General features: G+C 41.2%; 1 protein-coding gene across 4 annotated transcripts in view; it reads right to left on the minus strand.

Annotated features, from left to right (window-relative positions):
• Window positions 1-8266: 8266 nt before the first annotated feature.
• SOBP (sine oculis binding protein homolog) overlaps window positions 8267-25725 on the minus strand; it is a 203009-nt gene continuing 185550 nt past the window's right edge. For all 4 annotated transcript variants that reach the window (XM_019520136.1, XM_019520134.1, XM_019520137.1 and 1 more), the window contains 2 exons: window positions 23012-24966; window positions 8267-8359 (listed from right to left, as the gene is read on the minus strand). In XM_019520136.1, coding sequence (XP_019375681.1) covers window positions 23014-24966 — 1953 coding nt within the window. In that variant the 3' untranslated portion in view covers window positions 8267-8359; window positions 23012-23013. The remainder of the gene's footprint in view (window positions 8360-23011; window positions 24967-25725) is intronic.

Consider the following 25725-nt stretch of genomic DNA (forward strand, 5'->3'; position numbering starts at 1 on the left):
TTTATGACACCATATAGAAGGAATTGAAAGTGGGCACTTTTTCTTTTTTTTTGGTGGAAACTATTAAAACAGAGGCAGATCAGGAAGTTTGTGATAAAGAAAAGCCAGGCTCTCGTTTGACATGTAATCTCTTTTTTGGCTTTAAGTAAACCTGCTCCTTCAAGGCTGTGCCATCAACAGGGTCTAGCTCAAGTTTCACCACTAAATCTGAGTCAACAATCTCTAATCTGGACACTGGACTCAGGATCCAGGCTCAAGTTGCAGTTGGAAGCAGACAACAGGGACAAGGGGTTGGGGTGGGGGGGGAGGAGGGCGGGGTGCAGAGGAAGGAAAAAAGACAATCTTTGTTTCTCGTGTGATTGTCCACGCAGGGCTGAACTGAGGTCAGGTGTCATTTTTTTGTCATCAACAAGATAAAAGTTTGCACCTCTCCAGCCTTGAAATTGCCTTCCTGACACTTATATTAAGTACAGAAGATATATGTCCAAGAATCAGGGACACAAGTTTGTGGTGCAGCTCGGATTTGGAGTTCTTTTCATCTTTCTGACATGTGATACCGTGACATAAGCTGCCTGCAGTGGGGTTGCTATGCAGATATACAATTTCTGAAAAGTTACACCAGGAAAACCAAACCCGACTGATGGATTAGCATTTCACAAAGAAGCAGGATAAAATGTGTAGCAGTTAGTCTAAAAAGCTTAAAAAGGTGAATTAAACTTTCATGAAAACAATCTCTCTTAAAAAAAAGGATCAATAAGTATAAAAGTATCTCATTGCATTCTTGGCCTTTGGTCTAGTGGCTTGATCCAGCTACTACATATAATAAAGGAGATACTGTGTGCGTTCCGTGGCAGAAACTGGGGGAATGTTGTTGGGATTTATTCCCCTTAATTTCATCAATCCTTTTTCTGTCATTGTTACTGCTTTACAATCATTTTATTTTGAAAAATAAACACCAGAATAAAATAATATGCTATCCAGGGCTCCAAGCCAAAAATGTGCCAGCACTTTCTCGTCCCACCCTGCCCCCAAACTCCTTAGGCCAAACGCCTTAACAAAAGCTGTTTTTTGCTTGGAAGATCTCTGGGTCCTTCGTTCTCTTTCCTAACCCCTAACACAGGAAATGATTTTATAATTCACATTATTAAGGAATTCAGTTCCCCCCTCCCCTCCATGCTCTAGATGTCGACCTACAATAAGTCTGTGGCCTGGCACCCTTCCTCCCTGACCCTTTTGTGTTGAGTTTCTCTACCCGACCCTGCCTATAAATCACAGTTTGGACCTCTCCACAAACCAGTCAGCAGCCAGTCTTCCCCAGTACTCTGAGGCTTTTGGGGCCTGCTCTTTTCCATCTTGGAAAGCTCAGGCATCCCAAATGACTGCGGAATGACCTTGGGTTCTTTCTTTTCCCTAATAGAACATCCATTGCAACGGGAAGAGGTGCATGTTCCTTAAAGATACCTGTTAGCAAAAAAGAAAAGAAGAACCACCTTGTAAGGGAGTGGGAAGGGATAGGATGGGATGGGGGTGGGTGAGTAGAGGGGGAGCCAAAAAAACAAAGACCTGATTTGTATGCGCATTAATGTATATGCTTATTGAGGTTTTTCAAGGGCCCAGGGTAACCATTCGTGGCTAATAAATCTTTCACACTTCTGTAGTGATATTCATTCTCCAGAGCAGGTGACCCAGGCAAATCATTTAACTCACTTGTACCTCAGTTTCCTACTTTCAGTTAAAATATTGCAGTGCCTTAGATGATCATTATACTATTTTTTACAAGGCTGTATTTCCAAAGATGAAGTCATTTTTCATTTAGCACTCATGTTAAAGTCAATGTAATTCTTCCAAAGGAAGCCAGGAAATTAAAGATGAGGCAATTGAGACATAAGATTAAGCGGAGGAAATCAATGAAAGACCTGGTAATAAAAAATCCAGCTTGCCTGCCACAGTCCAGGGCAGCGGTGGGCAAAATGCGGCCCGCGGGCTGCATGCGGCCCACCAGGTCAGCCTATCTGGCCTGCAGGGCCCCTAAAAAATTTAGAAAATTAATATTGATCGGCGCCTGGCTGCCTGTCATGTGGCCCTCAATGGCTTGCCAAAACTCAGTAAGTGGCCCTCCGCCTGAAATAATTGCCCACCCCTGGTCCAGGGTGTCTATCCATTGGACCATACTGTCAACCTTGCAGCCCTGATTGCCAACACAGAGCGTCAGGTTCCCTACTGTGTTACTCCACTAAATTACACCCATGGAAAACCAGATTAACACAGAGAGGTAGCAAGCTCATAACATTTCTGTTGACCTGATGGATCAATGCTAGATGCAAAATGACTAGATCCTCACAGGTACTAAGGGGTTATAATTTCTCTCTCCTAGGTACCCTGCCACCTAGTGGACTCTTCAAACCTGTGTTACCATATGTGACCAAGCTCCATATGCAATGCATATGGAAAACTAGTTGCCTAAAGAAAGGATCCTCAGCAATCAGCAGCACAGAGATTGATACCAAAGCTAGCGAGGTGTGAAATGCAGAGAAAAGGGGCAGGGCTGAGGAGGCCAGATCCAATAAAGGACTTAGGCAAAATTTAAGTGCCTAAATCTATAACCATAAACTTCCCCCTACCCCTATCAGCTGCTAACATTCTGAGTTTTAAGCTTAAGTGGCTCCTCTGTATGTGCCCAGAACTGCCCCAGTCTTGGTAGGGCATATCAGTGGTCTTGCTCAGTGGTCTTAACGAGCTGAGACAATGTTTGCCAGGTTGTGGATTATTAGAGGATGGAGATTCAGCCCTGACTGAGGCTTCTAAGGTGTAGGATTTAAGATTTACCCTGTCCTCAGTTTCATGTTTGCTATCCCTAGGCAGGTGCACAATGGGCATATTGCCTTCAGGCAGCTCTGTGAGCAGCAAGCTGTTTGGTTTGGAACTTGTTCTTAAGCTCCAGGTTCTCCCCATGCACTCACTGCATAGGGAACCTATGCACCTACCCCATAGTTCTGGGTTCCACTTCAGGAGCTAGGCACCTGTCAGTTAGGTGTGCCAGTAACTAGGCTTTTAAGTGCTTATATCCTTTGTGACATACATGCCTGCTTTGGTACTCCTCACCACAAGCAGGTCACTATCTCTAGGTTAGTGATGCCTTCTACTCAGGACCTTGAGCACTAAAACCTTTGCTGGAGATAGGTACCTAGTCACTCCATTTGGTACCATTAATTATTTGTTGTGTGAAGATGAAACTGAGTTTATAGCCCAGTAGTTAGCCTCACCTGGGCATGGGTTCAATAAATGTATAATTATTTATACACAGTGGAACAGCTTCAGTAGGAGAGATCCATGCTGGAGTGACTTAGCCTGGTCACTCCTCTGACATCTAGAAGATTCAAGGTCAAGCTCCTGCTGTAGATGGGCCAAAATGGCAGGGAACTCAGGAATATGTCCTTATAAAAATGAATATGCACTTCTATAGTAACCACCCAAAGTACTGTAGTGCTGTGCAGCTCATCTGACCTAACAGGCAACATGGTTGGACCATCGCTGCAGAAAACATATAGGAATTATTTTCTAGTATCTCCATGTCTTCAAGGTAGATGTTTCAGAAGTACTCTGAGGACCTCCACATTTCTTGAACACAGGCCAGTCTAAAGCAGATGCTATTTCATCAATAAGACACTACTGGCATGTGATATGTGTTCAGGCACATGTACATGTGTCCTTTCATACTTCAGTATACCCTACCAATTGTCATCTTCCATGGGCAGTGTTAAATGCACATTCAGGACTAGGTTTCTGTGAAATTTCTCTATGCTGCACCAGTATGACTGAAGGCAGTCTCAAGCCCTCAGTATTATAGCCTAAGAAACATGAGTGCCTATAGACATACTCAAAAGTGTGTGTGGGGTGGCATTTTAATTAGAACAATTCCTCAAGAGTTGCTTTAATTAAAATGCCTCAATGTCATGTGTATTAAGCTCATGAATATGGTTTTATTTTTGAGGGCTTTGTGTTCATGAAATTGGAATAAATAAAGATAGAAGCCTTTATAATTTCTTGTGAAAAAATGAAACCCACAAAATGCTCTGCGTCAGCAAAGGAGGTAATTAATATAATATGTTTACAGTATTTAATCCTGCTCTTACTGTAGTCAAGGGTAAAATACTCACCGACTTCAATAAGAGCAAGAACAAGCCTTTATTCAGCAGGGACCTATCCTGGCCATTAAGAAAAAACTCTCATTGCCTTCAATGGCACTGTGAGGGAATGAAGCCTGGGCTGCTGCTTGCTAGAGAGCCAAGACAAAGCTGCTTCTCCTCACTTTAGGAAAATGCTTTGTATGGCTCAAGGCTATAGATTGTAGCTGCATTGGTCTAAGGACATAGGCAGACAAGGTTCTTTGGGTAAATCTGATATCTTTTATTAGACTAACTAAAATTGTTAGAAAAGTTCTTCTTTGCAAGCTTTCAGGTACAAACATCCTTCATCAGGCTGAGGAAGCATCTGCAGTTGGTTTTTGCTCTTCCTGGATGGTATAGAATAGAAGCCAGAGGCCAGTATACATGTGAGAATGCCAGTCAGTGAAAATGCAAATTGAGGCAGTCAATGGGTGAGAAACAGGGGTGGGAGGAGGGAAGAGGGGGGAATATAGATCTCGTGATAAGAATATACCTGGTAAATAGTAGAGAGGTTACTGGGGTATCAGACGTTAGGCAGGTTATAATGTGTCATAAATCCAATGTCTATATTTAGCCCATGATTTTTTGTATCCAGTAGGTTGATGATGTGAAGTTCATAGGCTTATCTGTGAAAGGTGTTTTGTAAATTCCCTTGGAGGATTAGAACTGTGAGATCAGAGAGAGAATGGTTTTTAGTGAGGCTTTTATTCTGTTCCATCCAGGAAGAGCACAGACCAACTGTAGATGCTTCCCCAGCCTGATAAAGGTTGCTTGTACCCAAAAGCTTGCAAAGAAGACTTTTTCCAACTACTTTAGTTGGTCTAATAAAAGATATAGGATTTACCCAAAGAACCTTGTCTGCCTCTTGTATGTCTCAAAACTTCACACATTCAAGAATGGGAAGGGCCTCTGTGGCACACAAGAACTTCCTTGTGCATCTTCCATTGTATCCTGCTGTCCCGGAAAGAGATGGGTGTGATGGTTGTATGTTAGTACCTAATAAATAATAATAGCGAGCCAGCAGAATGTACTAAGACTTTGCTGGGATCTCATTAATCACAGAGGACCAAATCATCTCTTGTGTAATTCCATTCATTTCATTAGGGTTATTGTAGAGGAAGTATTTGGCATGAAAATAAAGCAGGTTTCCTTTGCATGATGTACCATCCATTCGGTCTACATTTTGTTGATCCTTTATGCATACTCAGAGATTTCTTCATAGGAGTGTAGCCATAGATTTTTTTGAAATAGTAAATAATGAGATGCTCAGACTGTCCCAACCCTGTATTCAGGCTTAGAATTTGGTATGGGTTCAAAAGAAATTAATTTGGCAAGTTTTTAGGAAAACTAAAGAGACTTTTAGAAGGTTGTGTTTGTGTGTAGCCAGCTTCAGTTTGGATTACTTTCTGTAGCTTCTGCTTACATTATGCCTTTTGATAAAATAATTTCATTTCTGAAAAAAGTAATTAATTAAAGAGGGTGAGAGAGAAAGAGAGAGAGATTTTACTTTTGGAAAGAATCTGTTGTTTCTAGAAAGGTGAAAAATGTGTTAATAATTTGGGCAATTGATGGAAGCAAAATCAGTATACAAAACCCTCATGTTCTGGTAAAGTTCAGAAGAATAGAAATGTAGGAAGTTTTGGTGTGCATGCCCAGTCTAATAAGGCACTTTCTTTGCTTTACTCACTTGATGATGAAATCATGCCTCTAAAAGCAGCGGAGCTTCCACACATTTCCAGGTCCTCCAGCAGCAGGGAACCAGCGTTCCTGAATCTACAGGGTGGTATGTGGAAGGCAAACTCCAATATATGCATTATTCAGAGCCTAAATTGGGTGAATATGCATATAGATATTACAGAAAGTTGAGTGGCAATTCAGTAGGAGTTCCATGCTTGACTTGATCCAGATCTCTGTAAGTGGAAAGATTTAGAATTCCAGTAGATGGGAGAAAGAAGTCTCCTGTCTTGCAGAAACCCTCCAAGTTGGCAGACTCTTGTACTTGTACAGGAGGCCCATTTAAATCAGTGAGGCTCTGCCCAACACAATGATCCACCCAAATTGAGCTGTTTGCAAGATCAGGGCCCAACTCAATGCTTTTAAGAAGTTTTATTTTTTTCTTTCCCCACCCTGCTTCATTATTGCAGATATTGAGAGAAAAACAGAAGAGGAAATAAGAGAAGCTTAGATGCAGCCTCCAAGAACACTTTTAAGTATTTTTTTTTAGAGATTTCAAATTGAATTTTTCTTGATCTGTGATTAGTCAGGGAGCAAGAAGAATAACATTAAGCACACAGGGAAAAAATAATAATAAAAAAACCAGCACATTGAAGTGCATTTTTTGTTGGAGGTTTATTTTGTTTTAATAAATCTGACACCAGTTAGGGAGAGAGAGAAGTGTTGTGAGCCCAGAATGAAAGCAAGCACACTGAAAGTACTTCATACTCTTGTCTTCCCACAGATGTTTCTCTGGTAGCTCTTAGCAATCTCTCCCCAGGCTTAGGAGCCTCCCTCTCCCACCCCCACCCCTTTTTTTTTCATTATTGTTTTTTAAAAAGCGAGCTTGCTCGCCCGGTGTGTTTTCCAAGCTTTCCCAGCTCTAATAAATAAGGAGCACCTGTAAAACAGTAGCTTGACTTAAGTGAATCTGTACAAAGGAAAATATAGAAATACAGTATATACATAGTGCTCATAGTGCACCATCACTACAAGGCTCTGGTTTGATTGGCTTTGATACCCTGCTCCCAACACCATGGAGACTGAGACACTTCTTTTGCAAACTGTTCCTTGGCTCCGAACAGTAGCCTTATAGAAAAGGTGTACTCTGAACACTTGAGAGTGAACAATTGCTTTATTCGAGTTAGTAAACAGTTACACTGAATCACAAGGTGATTTGATTTTTTTTTGTTTTTTTTTTTGTTTTTTGTTTTTGTTTTGTTTTGTGTTTTTTTTTAAGTTTTGTATTTGTCAGAATGGGATACTCCACAACTGTCTTACCAATTCAGTGCCAGTATACATGCTCTAGTGTACTTTTGGACTCTTGGCTACAACTGTACAAGTGCACACAAGTAAATTCTACCCTGTTATCCTCCACCCACTGATTGAGGATCGAATTGCACATTTCTCTTCACCATGACAGGAGAAAGCAAACAGTGAAACAAAATCATGGGGGATCTTTCTCACTCTACCCCTTGCTTTCATTGGTTTGTCCATACCATTCTAATTATCATGAAAGGGCTATGCATATGGAGAGATTGTCTCACTGGCTTCCTGGATCACTGAAAACCATCAGGGTTGAAATTTCATCCAAGTCTTTCGTGACGCCCAGCAAATATTCCCCTCAGATTATTTTACACCTTGAGGGAATTTTGGTCTTTAGTTCAACACTCTTGCTCTGTTCCCAAATGGGGCGCTATTTAGGGGAATTTAAAGAGAAAGCTGAGAAGAATAAACATTTACTGAGTTCTCTTGGCATTCAGTCTCTGAAAAACCACAGTATAAACTATTCATGCTGCTTCTTACATCTGTCAAATCAAAAATTAAAAGCCATAAAAGTGTAACACTGAAAATATGGCATTAAAAAGGATAAAGATGGCCTTTGTAAAAATAACAAGGAAAGTATATTAGCCAATAAAATATTCTAACTCTTCATTTAAAAGTGCATCATGGGTAGGACAGAGATGACTCTGAAGCGTTGCTACGCCAGTATTACCCCTTTCCCCCATCAAAACTTGAATAGGTCCAAAACCATACAATGCAAATCACGATTCTTAATGTAGCAGCAAAACCACAGCAGTTTTTTGAAAAAAAAATCCATCATTGTCCAGTCTCAAATATCTGAACTTTGAAGTCAGAGAGGGAAAAGTACCTACATTGGTCCATGTGGTTTTTGAAACCAGGGTGAAAATCCCCCCAGAAAGAAACCAAGAGGAAAGTGTGTTCCTCAAAGGAGAAGAGGTGGTAGTAGGAATGCTGAGCACATTGTGTGGGTCCATGATGTGCTGTCTTCTGGGCCAAAGGCACCCGTGGGATTGAGGCTTCCTCTGAGAGACTTAATGACAGGAAGCTGCTTTATTTGCTTGACTTTTAGCCAGCGGGGGTGGTGAGCGGACCAGCTGGTGTCATTTGGTGAAGTGACAAGGGTTGCTCTGCTCTGCTCCCTTTCTCCATGCAAGGTACCCTGTCAGTGAGCATTCCTGGAAAAAAGAAAAGAAATGGTCAGAACATATTGCAGATGATTCACTGCAGGTAACGTGCTTAAAAGCATAAGCTTAGGCATGCAGCTGAGAGCTGTGATGGCAGCTCTGTACGGAGACAACTTGCACTGCTTCAGCCTCAGGTATGTCTGATAGTGTTAATACTGTCAGTAAATTGCTAAGCATATGTAGCCTTGTTTGCAGCAAAATAGTTGGAAAGAAGATGGAGGAATTCCCATGATAACAAGCTAAAGTTATACAACGATAATTAATCCTTCACACTTACAGAGCACCTTTCATCCTAAGAAATCAAAGGTGAGCAATAATGCTGTGCAATTAAACAGTGCACTGCACAGATAGATCTCAAAGGGTTTACAAAGGTGGGATGTATCATCTCCTCCGAACAGTTAGAAATGCTTAGAGGATGGGTGATTTAGTTCTACATCTCACAGTGCCCGAGCAGAACACACACTTACACACACCTAACAACTATTTTAACTATCAAACTTGGTTGCTTCCCGATAAGTCAGAGCCCCTATTTTTTTTTCAGATATCACAAATTAATTGTCTAAATGTAGCTGAAAACAGTATTTGGAATAATAAAATTGTGGTTCATGCATATCTTTGTAAAGATTCCTTTTACAAACATATCTTCAGTGCTGCCTAAATGGAAGGGAGTTAAATACTTAAAACTCCATTTAGAGGCTGAAATAAAGGATTTTTTCTGAAGGAAAAATTGAGTTTGCAGTAGAGAAGTGGACACAGCATCGATGCCTGCACGATTCACACTGGACACCAACACTAAGTTCAGACCCTTCATTTATTTATTTCACCATTTCATGCATTTATGCTCCAAGAACACTAGAGATTTTTTAAAATCAAAAGCTTTAATAAAGAATATTAGAGAAAGAATATCACATCTAATAAATACCCAGAAAACCTTCTTATCACAGCCTAGCCTCCATGGGAGGCTATGTCATAAGCCTTCCTCAAATCCTCTATATGCTATCATACAGCTTGTCAAAGCCAGACTAGTGAAAAATGTAGGAAGTGAATTCCAAAACCCAGAGCTGTCCCCCCACCCCCAATCCCGTGCTCTGGACTGGGTCTCTAACAGCCTCTACCCACCACACTACAGGCTATCATTTCCAAGTGTCTCAGAGGATCGCTATCATCCATAGCATTGTAACTAATTGTGCTTAGTGTAGGGTTTGAACAAAGGCCTTTCAACAATCCAAGTATGAGCTGCCACTGCTTGTGGTAAAGGGCTATCTAACTTTAGCAGCATTCCTTAGTGGAGTCATAAATCTCAGATGTGAACCAGCTACTACAAGAGTACAAACCTCTCAGTCTGTCAGTGAAGATGACAGTATTGTGTGTGAAGTTTCATTTTAGTTCTTTGCACGTTTCCTGTCATCTAGAATTGTTTTACTCTTGTTGTTTGATTAAATTACTTTCCTCTTTGCTTGTTCTGAAGGTGAGAAATTATTTTTCTTCAGTTATGATAAATAAAACATATTTCATTTCATTCTTACATTAGATTCAAGGGTCAGCTCCTGCAACATCTACTCAGAAAAAACCCTTTCTGAAGCCAGTGGTAGTTTTGACTATATAAACAATACTGGATCAAACTTTTATTGAAGTCATAAGTGAACCCATCTGAATACTGCATACCAGGTCAGATCTTGTTCTCACTGAAATAAACGAGGGATTTCACAATGATTTCAAGCATGCCCACCCAGGACTTGTGTGGAAAGGAGCATGAAAGCAATGGTCATAAGCATCTTTTACCTAAAAAAAATCACTAAATCATTGAACTATTGGAGGTAGTAAGTATACAGTAATTCATGCTATTTCTCAGTGTCTTAGTTAACCATATACTTGCCCCATTGGGAGACAGACCCACCATTCCCTTTTCTGGATGTTTTTACTATGCCTGTTACTAGATCTCAGAGAACTTGAGGAATCTCATTTATATTTTTTGAATTATCTAAATAGACCCTGTGTTTTGGATACACACTGAGACTATCTTTTGGTTTGGACTCCCAACATTCTGCCAGCTTGTAGAAAGAAAACCTGAAGCACACTATCAGTGTTAGTGTTTGGGCCAGTAGACACTTTCCTCAATGTGCACCATCAATCTTTTACCCTCAGAGTGACTCCTGTTGCCACCCTGCATTTCTGTGCTTATATCCCATGCAGAACTGCCCTTGTCATCAAATGTAAGGCTGAGAGGAGTGTACAGAAGTGTACTACACTTTGGCTTAGTTCAGAGCATGCAGATCTCACCATCAGCCAGGTCACGGATGCAGCTCGAGTGAGGTAGGTTTTAGGTCCATGTTATGATTCATTCACCATGAAGCACATAACTGCTTCTTTCCATTCTGTATTTACTATTCCTCTAAATCCCTCTAGGCACCTCTATAGGCAGTTCTCAGTGTACTACTTTTTCTACTTTTCCATTCCCCCCCAAATATTAGCTGACAAGGTGTGCCACAGAAGTATAAGGGGAGGTGCAGGGAGGGTGTGGGGCAGGAAGTGAAATGCAATCCTGAGGCTTTCTGCTGGGAGTGATCAGAAGTTTTTGTAGGAGCTGTGCATTTGCTTAGGCCAACTCTGATTGGGCAACAGGTCCATCCTCAGAGATCAGACAGGAGACTTTCCTCTTTGGTATGTATCACACATGTCCTTGGTGATAAATGTATATTTGTAGTGATCAAGATCCAAAGGGAGTAAAAATCCATACCATTATAATATGTGAAGTTAAGAACAAGGACATTTTAGTCATTGCCACTTACCAGTTAAGACAAATTATGCCAATACTGGCAGGTATGCCCAACAGAAAACCATTGACTATTCATATTTTTCACTGGAAAGAAATGGCTTTCTTGGACAGTAGCACTCACTCGTTGCCCAGCCTAACCACAACCCAACAAAGAACTAATATTCCTGATGAGAAATGAAGGATGCATCATGTGTAACCCTCAAGGAAAAAATAATTTTCATGAATACAAGCAGACTTAGTACTGAGCTGAATTCCAGCCTGTCTAACACAGATGCTCTCTGGGTAGCATGGAGGAAAGAACTCACTGAATTTCTTCCTTCTGCTTTCACAGCAAGCCTTCAAGTTTACGTGCCCCTGCACATACCATGTTACAGACTTCCAGCTCTTTGAGTGTTTGGTGGGGAGCATCTGATGATGGATCAAGCACAAATAGCAAACAGGTGTACAAACATGCTTCACAGACCCTTCAGCAAGAAGTTACAGAACCAGTTGTTCAAAGTTTCTTCCAGTTTCTTCTGGACCTTCCTTAGTTAGAGTTGGTTAATGCTTGTAAGTATGTGTTTAGACTCTTCCCTAAATTCTTGCTTGTTTTGTATTACCTAAAATGCCACACGCACACACACACACAACACAAAGCACAACACTAGAAACTATTTTTTTCCTTTGGCTTCTCTCATTCTCCACTCTAATGCACAATTCTGTCACAGAAGTAGTATCTTACTGTTCAAAAAAATATGGTGACCAAGTGTGGGGATTTTAGTGCTAAGCAGTCACTGATGTGGATTGGCAGAGTGGTCTATCTTTTGAGGTAGTAGTTAATTCAACCAGGCAATGAACGTTAAAATTGTTGATATGCCAGAAGACGCCTGGTTCTTTTGGGACATAAATGGCTCCAGAACAAAGTCAACCCAATAATTTTCTCAGGGAAGTGCTGAAGACATACACCACAAGAGTGCAGCTTAGACCTACAGACACTCTGAAGTTGTCTGCTGTATGTAATAGTTCTGTACTTTTCAGCAATTCTTGAAGTAGTTCAAGCTTTACCCTTAAAACCTTCCCCTTTGAACTGTTAATAATTTAATTTTCTTCTCCATGAATCAGAAAAAAAATCACCATATCATGAGCTGGGGAAGCCTTTAAGCATAAAAGGAGACCAATGACATAGTTGATGGCTGAGGTTATTGCCCTCATTCTTTATTTGCTGCTACCACCCTTTCCTGTAAACAGCCCTGTCTCTTCCGATTTAAAAAAGTGTTTAATATACTTTGTAATTTTACACTTCTAAAACCACCTTTCAGATTGGAGCTGTCTCAGAGTGATGATCAAGGACTTCATGAAATTCTGGAAACTTTTCAATTTTACCTTAGAAAAATCAGCATTTGTCCTCATCTCCCCCAAATGGCACCACATCTTCCAAAGATACCACTGAAAAGGGACATTGTTTTGTTTTATATTCCAGGGACATGAATAGACACACTAGCCAGAACAGACAAAAGAGATGACACCAAAGTGGGAATTAAGGCACTCTTGCCTGCTAAACTCAGCTCTAACACTGATTTCTTTTGTGACCTAGAACAAATCTGCCTAGACCAGATTCTGGTCTCGTTTATGCTGAGCTAATGTGATGCATCCCCAGTAAAGCAAGTCTGCCAAATTTTCAGGCATCTACTGCAACAAATATTTTAACATTCTGTATTGGCACGACCCTGAGAGTTTTCAAAGAGGTGTGTGCAAGTGTGTTTTACATTGGATTTTTTGTTTGTGTTTTGCAAAAGCATAGAGACCCACCCCAGAAGAGCCAATAGCCTGATGGCTATGATCTGGAGATGTAAATCCTTGCTCTTCCTGATGCAGAATAGAGACTTGAACACTGATTTCACACATGAAAGCCCTCACCACTGGATTTTTCTGGGATGGACATTTCTTAATTTATCCTGTTATATAAGTAAGTACATATTCATGAGGCCAATCAAAGGAAACCATAGCCATCAGTTAGCCATAGCCATAACCATAACCACTATAGCCATAACTTAAGCTATAGCCATAACCATCAGCTACGGTGTGGGAGATCCAGATTCAAGCTTGTACTGATAAATAGAGAATAGTGGATTTTGAAAAGTATGGACTTGAACACAGGCACCTTGGGTGACTGCCTTATCCAGCTGGCTATTCCAAGGTTTGATTTCAACCAGAAATTATGCTCAGGATCTCTACAACCTTCCTTTAAAGCACTTCACTGAAACTGCTGTGTTCCCCTCAAAAGGTTCAGGTTCAATGAATCAATATTTCCTGACCAAAAAAACCCAAACCCTTCCCCAAATTTTTGACTGGTTTGCTTCTTCTTTTGAATGAGTTGCAGGATGGGCTTGTTATGACGGGTGCCGGACACAAGAGGCTGCTGTGGCATTGGGGGCTTCACCATTTGATTTTCTGTTTTCCTTCTCACTACTTCCCCAGCTGGGTCCAAGAGGGAAGAAAGAGGTAGAAGATAGGTGCAGCAGGGAAGCCAGTAACAGAAAGAGGACACAGAGGTGTTGGCAGCCACAAGGGGCAGCCACAGGGAAGTAGAGGCTTAGCCTTGGCCTTTGGGAAGCTCATCCCCACTGAGCTCCTGCCCCAACACCTTTCCATCAGACATATCTCCACCTGCCAAGCTGTATGCCCAATGCTTGTCTGTTTTGGGTGTTGACCCCACTGCAGTTTGGGGTTCTTTGCAGTTAGCTCATTCTTATTTACATAATGTGTTACATATAGAGTGACACAAGATCTGGCAGCTGTGGGTGAACCAATATATTCACAGTAGCCACAGTGAGATCAATCTGCTCCTCTGCTTCCATCTCCCCATCTGTAAAATGGGAAGATTAATGCTGAACTGCCCTGCATAGCATATAGTGAATTATTGTTAACTAATGTGTGAAAAGCCCCGGGTAACTGCTAGGAGTTAGCTGATTTATTTCTTTTTTGCTGCCTCTGTACAGATACTAGCTGTCTGCACTCTGGTTACACAATTATACAGCCTCAGACTATATAAAAACAGACTTTTATGAAACTCATGCTTTGGATCTCAAAATATTAAATACAAAAATCCAAACAGAGCAGCCACAACATAGACTGCTAGTCTCTACTAATTTAACTCTTATTCATACAACCAGCAGCACTGAAGCCAGTGGTTTTTTTCTATATCCCAGTCTACTTGCATAGACCAAGATTTCCAGGTGGTCAAGAACTTCAGGCTGCATGTCCTAGGCATGATTTTGATCTTGGGGAAACAAAACAACTACAGGGAATCTGAAGCTAGAGATTTATAGCCAGAAAGTTGCTCTGAGGTAACTGCCTGTCTACATGCTCTTATCCCATGGGAGCTTACCCCCAATGAAACAGTGATATGCTATCATGTGTTACTTTTCATTTGCTGGCTGCAACATCAAGCAGATTCAGTGGGGGGCCAGGAAAGGAGAAAAAAAGTCTAAAATATGGAGTTAGTAACTTGTAGCTAAACATTTCATAGGTGCAGTGCCAGATATCTTACAGTGTCCCTCATTTATTCACATGCCTATTGGTAATTGTTTATACTACTGTGGATCCAGTGAATGCTGCCATGTTTTCCCATGCAGGAAAATATTTCTGCAAAAGAACAGAAGTGACATCTTTACCCCTCAAATAACTGGTACCTCAGTAAAGGTAAACTGTTATGGTATAGTACCAAATCTGCATTTGAACTAAACTCAGAGAGCTGGGTACAGAATTCAAGTCTGCACTGACCTCATTATATATCCTTTTCCTCTGAACTAGCATTCAGACATCACTGGATTACAGAATTCCTGTGGGAAGCATTTTTTGAATAAAGTGCTTAAAATGGCAGCACAATTGGTGCATAAACTCTTATAAATATCTGAAGTATAAGCATTCAACAAATCATATTGCTATAAAGTTTTACATTTAACCACATGGGCTCCAAATAAATAGCTGAAAATTGCTCTAAATATAGGTTTAAAATATCAGTAAGTCGTTGATGGGATGCAGAACTTTTCAGAGAAATCAGAACTAGATAGTTGTTTCATTCTATACCACTCAATCTCCACAACTTTGAAAAAAGTGTGCTTCCATAGAGGCTGATTATATTACATGGTCTGCATTTCCAAAACAGGGATTGGAAGATGAAATGTAGCAGGGGCTGGGGTGTTCTTTTAACAAATGCAGTTCAGCCTCTTTGCGTCTAGATAATTTGTTATTGTAGGTTGGCTCAAATTTAAGACAGTAACATTTTAGAAACACTTGGAAAACTAAGCCAGCTGCAAGGAGGATATCGTTACAAATTGAGACACATGTTGTACAGAAATACCATTCTTTTCAAATACCAAAAACATGTCTGGAGAAGTAAATCCATGCAAATGAGTCAGACACAGGGCCCAATTCTGTGATGTGGGGAGGAACTAATGCTGTAGTATTCTGAGCACTTTTAGTTCTCATTGGAGACAGTGGGAGATAAGGGTGCATAGCCCTTTACAGGATCAAGCCCAGTAATTTAATAATCTTTTTATTTTTGGAAGCAAATTTTACATATTTGGAGCCTCTGTAAAATGTTTGTTTTTACCTGATCTACTCCTTTTATTGTACCAACAGATTTCTTACCAAGCACAAACCCTTTTTATGTAAGTATAACATAGCACACCATCAGAAACCCCTCCACAAATGACACATGCCCCAACAGTAATGCCATAACCCAGTCCCTTAAACATGTGTGTAGCTTTAATTCTTTGCTGGATGAGGTTCTAAAATAGACAGGGAGAGACTCAGCCAACAGTTTGGATGTAAAAGGATCTTAAGGCAATTCTGAAAGCCTTGTTTGTCACAGACTATTCAATCTGATCCCCAATTCCTGGCCTGCAGGATATGCTTTCTATTGCACTGGACTTTTCTATCTATTTTTCTAAGAATTTGTGTTTTAAAATGTAGTTCTCTAAATCCTACAGCTCATTGTCTAATGATGTCCATCTCTTCCGTGACTGACGTCCTTTGAAAACACACTTGAAGCATTTCACTGGTTTTCAACACAAACATAATTTTGGGGGTGAGGCTTATCATACTGAGATGCCATTAGAACTGTCTGCACTTAGGAGCAGCTGTCACCATAATGTTAAGGTTTTTGGACTATTTATTTTAGGCCCATATCCCCAGAAGCATTTAGGCACCTAACTCTCACCATCTGATTTCAATGGGAGGCAGGCCCCAACTCTCTTTGAGGCTCTAAGCTGTAGTTTCTCCCTTTGATGGTAAAGGCCATTGTCATTTCATCATTTCTGGGTGATGACATTTCTGCAAGAACCTTTGGCTGCTGTAGTAAGGTTCCACAAATGTACTGCCAAACAAGTACCTCTTCTGCTTTCTGTACGTAACCATGAGAACCCTCCCCCACCCCTGCAAAACCCCCCCCACATTCCCTATAAATACAAACTTTTGTAGCACAAGAGTATACTGACAAAAAGAAGGGGTTGCTTCTCTTCTCCTTTTGGAGTTGCACCTGCTTTACACTGATGCAGATGGGAAAGGAATTGGGTCCTAAATGCCTGTAGTTCTTTGTTCTACCTCTGGAACCCATTTTTATAAACACTGGTGTGAGAAGCCCCATTGTTTTCAATGAGACTAAGAGCTACACACATGAGCAAACATTTGGTTTTCTATTTCCTAAAACTTAAAAGGATTTTCTTTCATTTTCTTTTCATTTGATGCACACATTCATCATGCAGTACCTATACGAACCAGACAAAATCTGGGCAGGCCACATATGAAGCGTTTTTTCCAGTATTATTTCAAATCACTTCCTTCTCGCACAAAGATCACAGATACCAATTAAATCCATAAGGGCCAAAGTAATCTTTGGTGCAACTCCACCCAAATCAGTGGTCCCAGACATGAAATACGTGGAGGTCACAAGCAGTCCTTAAATCTCTATAAATCAGATCCTCTGTAAAGTGATGTAGCAGTTTAAGTACCTGAGGAACCAGCTTCTTATCTGGCTTGAAAGGAACTACAGGTGCTTGGTGTTTCCGAAAATTGGTTTATTTTTCGCTTGAAAAGTGATGGGCTGAATACTGTCCCATTTTGCTTAGTCAAGAACCTGACTTTTGCATCTGAAAAGTGTGGCCTGTGGCAAGCCGTTCTGTAGAAAAGAAAAAGGACCCTATTCTCATTTGGGGTAAACCATCATAGTTCCTTAGACTTCAACGGATCTACACAGATTTACAACAGCTGAGGATCTAGACCATAGTCTGATACTTTCCTACTATGCAGACTGAATTTAGAGCACCCACATCCTGACGGTCTTAGATATGGGAACTGAAATTGAGTACAAAACATGTCATCTTACACTCTCGCACTTAAAGAATATTTTTTCTGGGAAACCCTTTTTAATTCAGTATCTGAGTAGCTACCATGGTGATTCTGAAATGTAAGATCACTATTAATGTCAGGCAGTCCTCAAGGACCAAACTGCAATTCCAAGCAAATGAGCATCGCTGTTTGTGGTGTTAGCACTCTCTGCCAAAATAGCAGGAAAGATGCGGGCTCCCAGGACGTCAGGTAAGGAAGTCACTTCTGGAATTCTGAGAGCTGGTGTTAAGTATATATGGCCATCCTCTCAACCAATGTAAATTAGCATTACTCCAGTGTAGTTATACCCACTTAAATTAGCTGAGAATCACTGTAGTGCTGGGTCAGACAAAAGAAATTAGCATAAAATATCTGCATAAATATATAAATACTTAATTTTGTCATTTATACACTTAGGGCCAAATCTTCCCTGGCCAATGCAATGAGGATATAGGTAGATATACTTAAGTGCTAGAGTGAGGAGGGCTAAAGAAGGAGCACTAATGACTGTGCCCCTTGTCTCAAGCCTCCCAATCAGAGCAGACTTCCTTATGCTGGGCCAAGGGAGGTGAAAGGATTCAGAGTGGGATGGATATTGCTTCTGCTCTGAAATGGAGCATTCTGCACCTCATGTTATTATGGCAACACTATATGCTTAAGCCAACTGCCATATCAAATATACTATTTCCTGTGCAGATCCTGATCCCACAGGGACATGGTATGGGAGTTGGCCTACTCTTAGCACTTCCAGTATGACTAGAGAGATATTCTGTGTGTATGGGGTAAGAAGCTCCTTCCTCACCTCCTGCAAATGTATGCATAGCTACAAAGATGCATGTGCGTGCGCACGCACACACACACACACACACACACACACACACACAAGTTAGTCATGGGTTAGTCATATGTGCTATTTAATTTTCCAGTTCAGCTTACTGAAAATAGTAAATGAAAAGCAAATGAAGCATTCTAACATATTCACCTTAAAAACATTTATACTGAAACTGTAGGGTTAAAAATGATTCTGCCTGGATGTACTATGAGCATGCAGCCAACACTAACATTGCTAATTTTAGAAAGTTCATTCTGTTCAAACTTGAAACAATTACACCCAACAAAATATTCTTCTTACTAGCGTCATATCTTTATCACACTATGGAGCTGGCACTGAAACTTTTTCACTGTTTGTTTGAATAGCATCAAGCTAGACCAACTTGACAGTTTACATCCTGATGGAGAGGCTAAACTTTAACATCAAGGATTATGTTGCTGATTAGCATTTCCAATAATCAAGTAATTGGTACATTAAATAATCCAGAGGCTGGCTACTTGCCCAAAAAGGTCACTCTTGCATTGATTTCTTTTTAAAGGCATCTATGTTACTAGTCCTTGGATGCTATCTGCTTGTCCAGAACTCTAGCATGGACGTATCTGGCTCATTTCCTTCAATTAATGCAATTTGATAGGAAACTAAATTCAGGAAAAGTTACACGTTATGTCACATATGTTCAGATTTCCCAATTATGGGAACCAGGGAGAGAGAACTATCAGGGTTGTTTATTCTAACAAGATAATGCGATTGTGAGACTAGTGTAATAATTCAGCTCCAAGGACCCAATCAAGAAAAGTGATGGGCCAAATACTGCCTATGTAGCTTATTCCTGCTCAGGGAGCTGAAAGATCCATCAATTTATGACTCTATATACACTTAATTTCTTTATTACCACATAGCAAGGGAGCAGGGCTTTATCACCACCTTTACCAGACCCAGGGACAGGGATGCTGAGCCAAAGACTTTATGGAGACCACCAAAGAAACTTTGTGGGGCTCAAAATGCCCTTTTGTTCACAGCCACAGACAGCAATCAGAACAAAGCTCAAGATGTGCTCCTTTTAAATCCAGTAGTGCTAGTTAATGTCCACTTGCAGTCATGGAGGCGGCTCTCTCAGGGCCTTTGGCAGTATGTCTTCTGTGGGAGCTGGGCTGCCATGATTACTCCCTTCCACTCTTTCTCCCAATCTCCACTGCCATCCTTTCAAAAGCAAGGGATTTACAGTGTGGGACAGAAGAACTGAGCTCAAGGTGATTACATCTACACTAACAAACTAAGTTACCATACATAAAATGGAAGAGAAAGTTTTGACAGTGCATAACAATGCTGAGATGTCTCCATGCCCATCCCCATGGTACACATGGAATATCACCTCCCTGAAATATTCACAGGAAGGGGGTTCTTGAAAGTTGGGTCAATGGGAAGGTGCCACAGAACTGACATCACTCCAGCTGGGATTGGCTGGTACCTTTTCACTCATTAACAAAGGGTGATTTGACATGAGGTCAAAAAACCCTCATCTGAAATCGACACTGGTATTGTGCGAGTTAGCTGCATATGCCTTAGAGAAATATTGACCCCCTCCCTCTCAGCATTTCACTGTAGTATAATATGGAGCAATGTTGTTATTCACACCATTTTCTTCTGTAGGGTATTTTGGAGTGAAAATTTCCCTCAGAATACATACAGATTCTGGCCTTGCATCTTTTTTTGAGGAAGTCAGGGGTAACCATTTCTGTGCTATTGCACAGACCCTATACATACTGCAAACTAAAAACCTACAAGTAACATAAGTTATAAATACAACCCTTAAATGGAGACAAACAAATACTACACTTGATCTGAGCCTTCAAGACACACACCTCTGTTAATAGGAAAATGATCATTCAGCCAGATAGTTAAACTGGTTGTTTTCAGTACTAAACTTGTCGATGTCTAGGGCAGTGGTCTCCAAAGTGGGGTGCGTGCACCCCAGGGGGTGGGCAAGACGATCCATTGGGGTGTGGGAAGAAAACATTAGAACTTCTATTTCTATTTCTATAAATATACATATATTGGGGGTGCGTGCTCAAAAATATTTTACTGATAGGGGTGCGCGATCAAAAAAGTTTGGAGACCACTGGTCTAGGGAACTGGTAGGGAGAGGCACAAGTTTTTCTTTTTAGGATGCAGTTTGGCTGAGCCCGGTTTGTCCAGCTTCAGTGGGGCATATCATTTGCACAGTTACATTTTTAGAATAGAGTCAATGAGGAAAATAATCATGAATGAAAATAGAGTTTCTCTGTGACCTTAGAGTGTTCCATTCTCAGAAGCGCTGAGCTCCCCCTAGGGATCCAGACATCAGAAAGCAATTGCACAACACAAGAAAGGAAATGCCCAGTAAGAGGAAGGCTGAATAAGAAGAATGAGTTGTCAGCTTATAGATGTTAAAGCACTTTGACATTAGTTACAAACAAGGCATGGACAGCAGGGAAGAAATAAATGGAATTCATGCAACAGCTATTATGGATGGCTCTGATATTAAAAAATAGGAATATAGTCAAATAGTGCATTTCCTACAGATCAAAGCACCACTGCTTGGAAGGCATACGTATGTATGTGAAACTTAGGTTGAACAACCTTTCAAGCTCTGAACATGGTGCAGTCATGCTGGCAGCAAAACTCTTAAGGCTGCTATAGCAAGATGGTGTGATAGATATGCTATGAGGGCCTAATTGTGATCCACTGGAAGATTCTTTTGGGCCACATTCTTGTCCACCTATTAGGCATATAAGTAGACTTGTTCCACTTTGTTCGAGTCCCTGAAAAACCACTGAGGAATCTACCTATGTAATACACCATCACTTTAGCCTTAAAACTAAGTCACAAAAAAGCAATGAAGAGGAAAAAGACCCACACACTTCTTGCATCAGCAGTCTTTCAAGGACTTAAGCCGGGTGGAATAGTATCCCATGTAGGTATCCACTTAGGTGTCTAATAGCTGGAATAAAATCTGGCCTAATGACTTTAATGATATTTTGGGCTGCTGAGTTATTATACATGTTAATTATTAGTGCAAGAAAGATACAGCTGTGCTTTGTTTTCATACTAAATCTTTTAAATGTGTCAGTGTGTGCCTGGAGCAAAGAACAGGGTCTCTATTTCATTATATAAGAATAGACATTCAAGTAAGTAAATAAATAGTGTGCATGGTCAATGGGAATGATAAACCTGGTACTGCAGCAATAACAGGAAAACTGTTTAAAAATCAATATGTGCCACGCTGCAGGATCTAAGATTGTGCAGTGATCTCCTGTTTTTAATACTGGGGAAAATAGCAGTATCTCAGATATCAGATATGTGGTATCTACTGCTCGTAGGTGTTGAGTTGTTAAAGGTAACATTTGTATTGAACGTCTGTGAGTGACTGTGGCATTACAAGGGACAGCACAGAATATGATTTACTGGAGGTTCTGGAATACTCAACGGATTGTAATAAAATTTGGCATGTCACCAAGCCACATCCGGCAAATCATCAGTATTTGATTTCTGAACAGATTCTTGTAACACCCACCCCTCTCCCTTTTTCTTACAAAAGCTCTCCAAGCTCATGAATCTAAGGAAATGCAATTACATTTGTTTCTTGCTCACAGGGTGAAGCAAGAATAGACATATATTAAACAAACAGTTTTATTATAATACTATTTTGTTGGGGGACTTCAATGGGGCTTTTATGCCTCTGGAGCATTGTTACCAGACCAAACCCAGCTGGTGGTATAACTATTTAGTATTTGCATTGCTATAGTACTCAGAGGCCCACACCAAGGATCATTATATTGTATGTGTGTGCACACGCACATGAATATGCATGTCTATACATGTGTGTTTACATGCATGTGCACGCACACATACACACACACACATTTTGGGGGTGGAAATTATAAAGTGATTTCTCAAAGTGAGAGAGATGGACTGAGGCAGGTACCTGAGGTAAGGGAGTGGCGTTCCACAATATAAAGTCCACCTTGATACAACCCTATTAACCTGAGGTAAGATGGTAAAATCCCTAATCACAGGTGGTATTTCAGGACAAAATGGAACAAAGTTCAAGAAAGAAGTCTTGCACAAAGCCCAAGCTCCTCTTATATGCAGCACTGCCTGCTTAAGGTAAGTATGTTGCTCTGAGTTCAGGGTCAGAGTAGTATGATTGCAGCAGGCCAAACCAGTGAACAACCACGCCTTGAACTAGCATCAAGTAGCAGGGTTGCCCTACTCTAAACACTCCTGAGAGGGAATTATGGTAATTAATTTGGATGGTCATGAGGTCATGAACTCCTGGTACTCAGGCAGGATCATTTTTATAAGTGAGTTGACTGCCCAGACCTAGAACTTATCCACTAGTTTGACATGCACAGCACAACAACATCACAGCCAGCACCATAACGGAATGTTCTGTAAACAAAATGTTAACGAAGCTGCTGATGGGTGACGAATTGACCGACACAGAGGTGATTCAAGACAAAGACAGCATTAAAAACATAAATAACAATATTTTTCTCTTTTTTTCCTTAATAAATCAGAATCTGTATCTTTGTTTACAAAGGCCACATCCACATGAGTTTGACTCATAACTCAAAATATTAATATTCATTCTATTCATACAGAAGGCAGCACTGTTTACACAAACCTTTACTTATTCTGATTTCGAATTCGGAGACACCTCCTTTTCAATGGTGGCTCCAGCTCCTCTGGCCCTGTGCTGAGTATTGGCGTTGAGATTATGCATGGTGCTATCGCAGTCTTTTCTGCTGGTTTTGGCACAGGCTGGATCACACAACCTGTCTTGGGTAGCATCCGCAAAGCATAGGCATGGTCCTCATCTGCAGGGTTGTTAAGGTTTGGGTCTTGCTTGTCTCCCCCAGGGAGAGGTTCTTCCCCAATCTTCTTGCCAGCCTCTCCCTCTAGGTGGCAATTGGATGCACAGTTGTTCTCTTTAACAGATTCCAACTCACTTACAGCTGACTCCTCTGGCGGTGGAGGCTTTTTCTGCTCTTGAGACTGTTCTGAGTTCTTAGAACCCTCTGTGCTCTTCGTGCCATTCACAATGACATTGCAAGCTGCGCCACTGGTTTCTAGTCCTGAAGTGCTGGAGGCCAGTGAGACAGGGCCACAGTGAGCTGGGTCACTGCATGGTAATGTTTTTGTTTCAACTGGGCTGCAATTGTCCCTGCAGTCGCTGCAGTTCCTTTTATCTGAGTTACCAAAAGCCAAATTTACAACACTGTTAGGTTCACGTTCAACTTTAACTTGAGCATGTAAAGCCCTGTGAATAACATTGTGTAGCCTAGACCTGTGGCCCACAGTTAGGTCTATCACACCATCCTGTGGACCCTGTAGCACACTGGAAAAACTAAATTTACTGTTCACTGGACTACTAGCTCTGATAGTCAAATCAACAACTTCATTTTTATTATGCTCCTGGAGCAGTTGAGCTTGATTTAAGGACTGGCCTGAGCAGCTTGGTGATGAGTCAGAGGATTTAGAGGGCCCTTGCTTTGAATCTCGAGGGGACGTAGAGTTATTTGATGGCTTTGCTCCAGGCGTATCGCTGGAGGTACTTGGAATGAAGTTTTCACCATTGCTGGAGAAGCCATTGGGGGGCTTGGAATCATTGATGTGAGGGATGGGAATGGGAATAGGGATGGGTACAGGTAGCGGAACAATGACAGGATATGGCACTAGCAGGGTTGGGGGCGGCACCAGAGGGGCAAGGGATGGCAACCCAAAGTTCATCATCTGTGGCAAAGGCATAGGACCATTTGGCATCATGCTGACAGGGGGAAAGGGAAGACTAGGCAAAGGAGCCCCTGGTGGGGGAGGGGGTAGTAAGCCTGGAGGATTTCCAGGAATGGTAGGTGTTGTTGGGGGATGAATATGAGGAGATAGCATTGGCCTGTGCATGGGGCTAGAGGTGGGACCCATATTTCTGGGACCACCTGGTGGTGGACCAATTCCAGGAATCATTGGATTGGACAAGGGGCTATTAGGATTTGAAGCATGATGAGGTGGCCCTCGAATAAATGGTGGACGGATTTGCTGCATAATTTGCTGTTCCATGAATATGGGCAGAGGAACTGGCCCGCGGTTTGTCATCACCATGGGAGGACTTCGAGGTGGGACACCAATTGGAGGCACAATGCTAGCAGGTGGCTGAACAGAAACGGGTGGAATATTTGGATTCTCATTGATGGAAATAGATTTAGGAACTGGCGTGGGGATTTTAGTGACAGAGCAGTTGGCAGTGTCAGACGGAGAGGCAGTGGTAGACGCTGATGGTCCAGGACCTTGAATTTGGCCAGCTGCAGACACTGGGGATGGGGCCTTTCTCCGAGCATCTGCTAGCGGTATATTCCAAGAATCTGGAGTCAGCAGCTGCACCCCAGTGCCTTCTGCTTTATTTTCGACTGGAGGATGTAATGTGCTGCACAGTCCAGCTGGAAGATTGGCCTGTGTCTCTTTGTAGAAAATGTCCATTTTGTACTGATTGAGACATTTTGCACTGCAGAACTGAAGCCTTCGTTCCCCGTCCCCAAAATCCAGATACTCTTTTGTGTGTCTTATGTGCTTACACCAGTCACATACCTACAACACAGTAACAAAATCAAAACAGGTGAGAAAAAGTGATCTCCTCTTAATCATGTAATTCTAAAAGTCATTTTTCAGTGCTTTCTAAATATCTGAATTATTTTTCTCATAGGGAAAAAAATTAGCAGCATTTTGCAAAAGTTATGCCTTTTGGACACTAAAATATAAATGAGTGGAATCTCACAAGCTTTTCTGGCCCACACATTCTATCTTACACAATATGTCAAATATCACATATATTCATACTGAAAGGCAGATCCTCAGCTGTCAGAGTTCTGTTGACTTCTTAGATATCTCTAATATGACAACTCATACCAGCTCAGGATCTGTCCCTGAGGACAGAAAGTGTGCGTGTATGTGAGTATGTAAAATACCTGTGTGTTTGTCTAATATGTGCCTACAACGTAGATACTGAAGTACACACGCCCCCCTAATATTTTCTTTGACATGATGATACATAATAAACCGGATCAAGAAACAATGAGAAAAGGACCTCAGAAAATTCCATGGAAATGAATGCAAGCGGTCTGTGCTAAATTACAGCACACTGTAACATTATTAACTGTGTTAGATAATAAGTTGGAAAGGGTGCAGTGTTTTAAATGGTATCAAAAAGCCAAAGCACCATTCATCATTTGCTCTGTGTTCCAAGTAGAAATTTGGAAATAGTCATGAAATCTGTGTGAAGTTCAGATATTCCCAATTTGTGATGTTTCGACAAGCTGGAATTATTTTCTGAGCTGTTTGCCCACTCTC

This window comes from Gavialis gangeticus, unplaced genomic scaffold, assembly GCF_001723915.1.
Source record: "Gavialis gangeticus isolate Ggan-Ray unplaced genomic scaffold, GavGan_comp1, whole genome shotgun sequence".
Lineage (NCBI taxonomy): Eukaryota > Metazoa > Chordata > Crocodylia > Gavialidae > Gavialis > Gavialis gangeticus.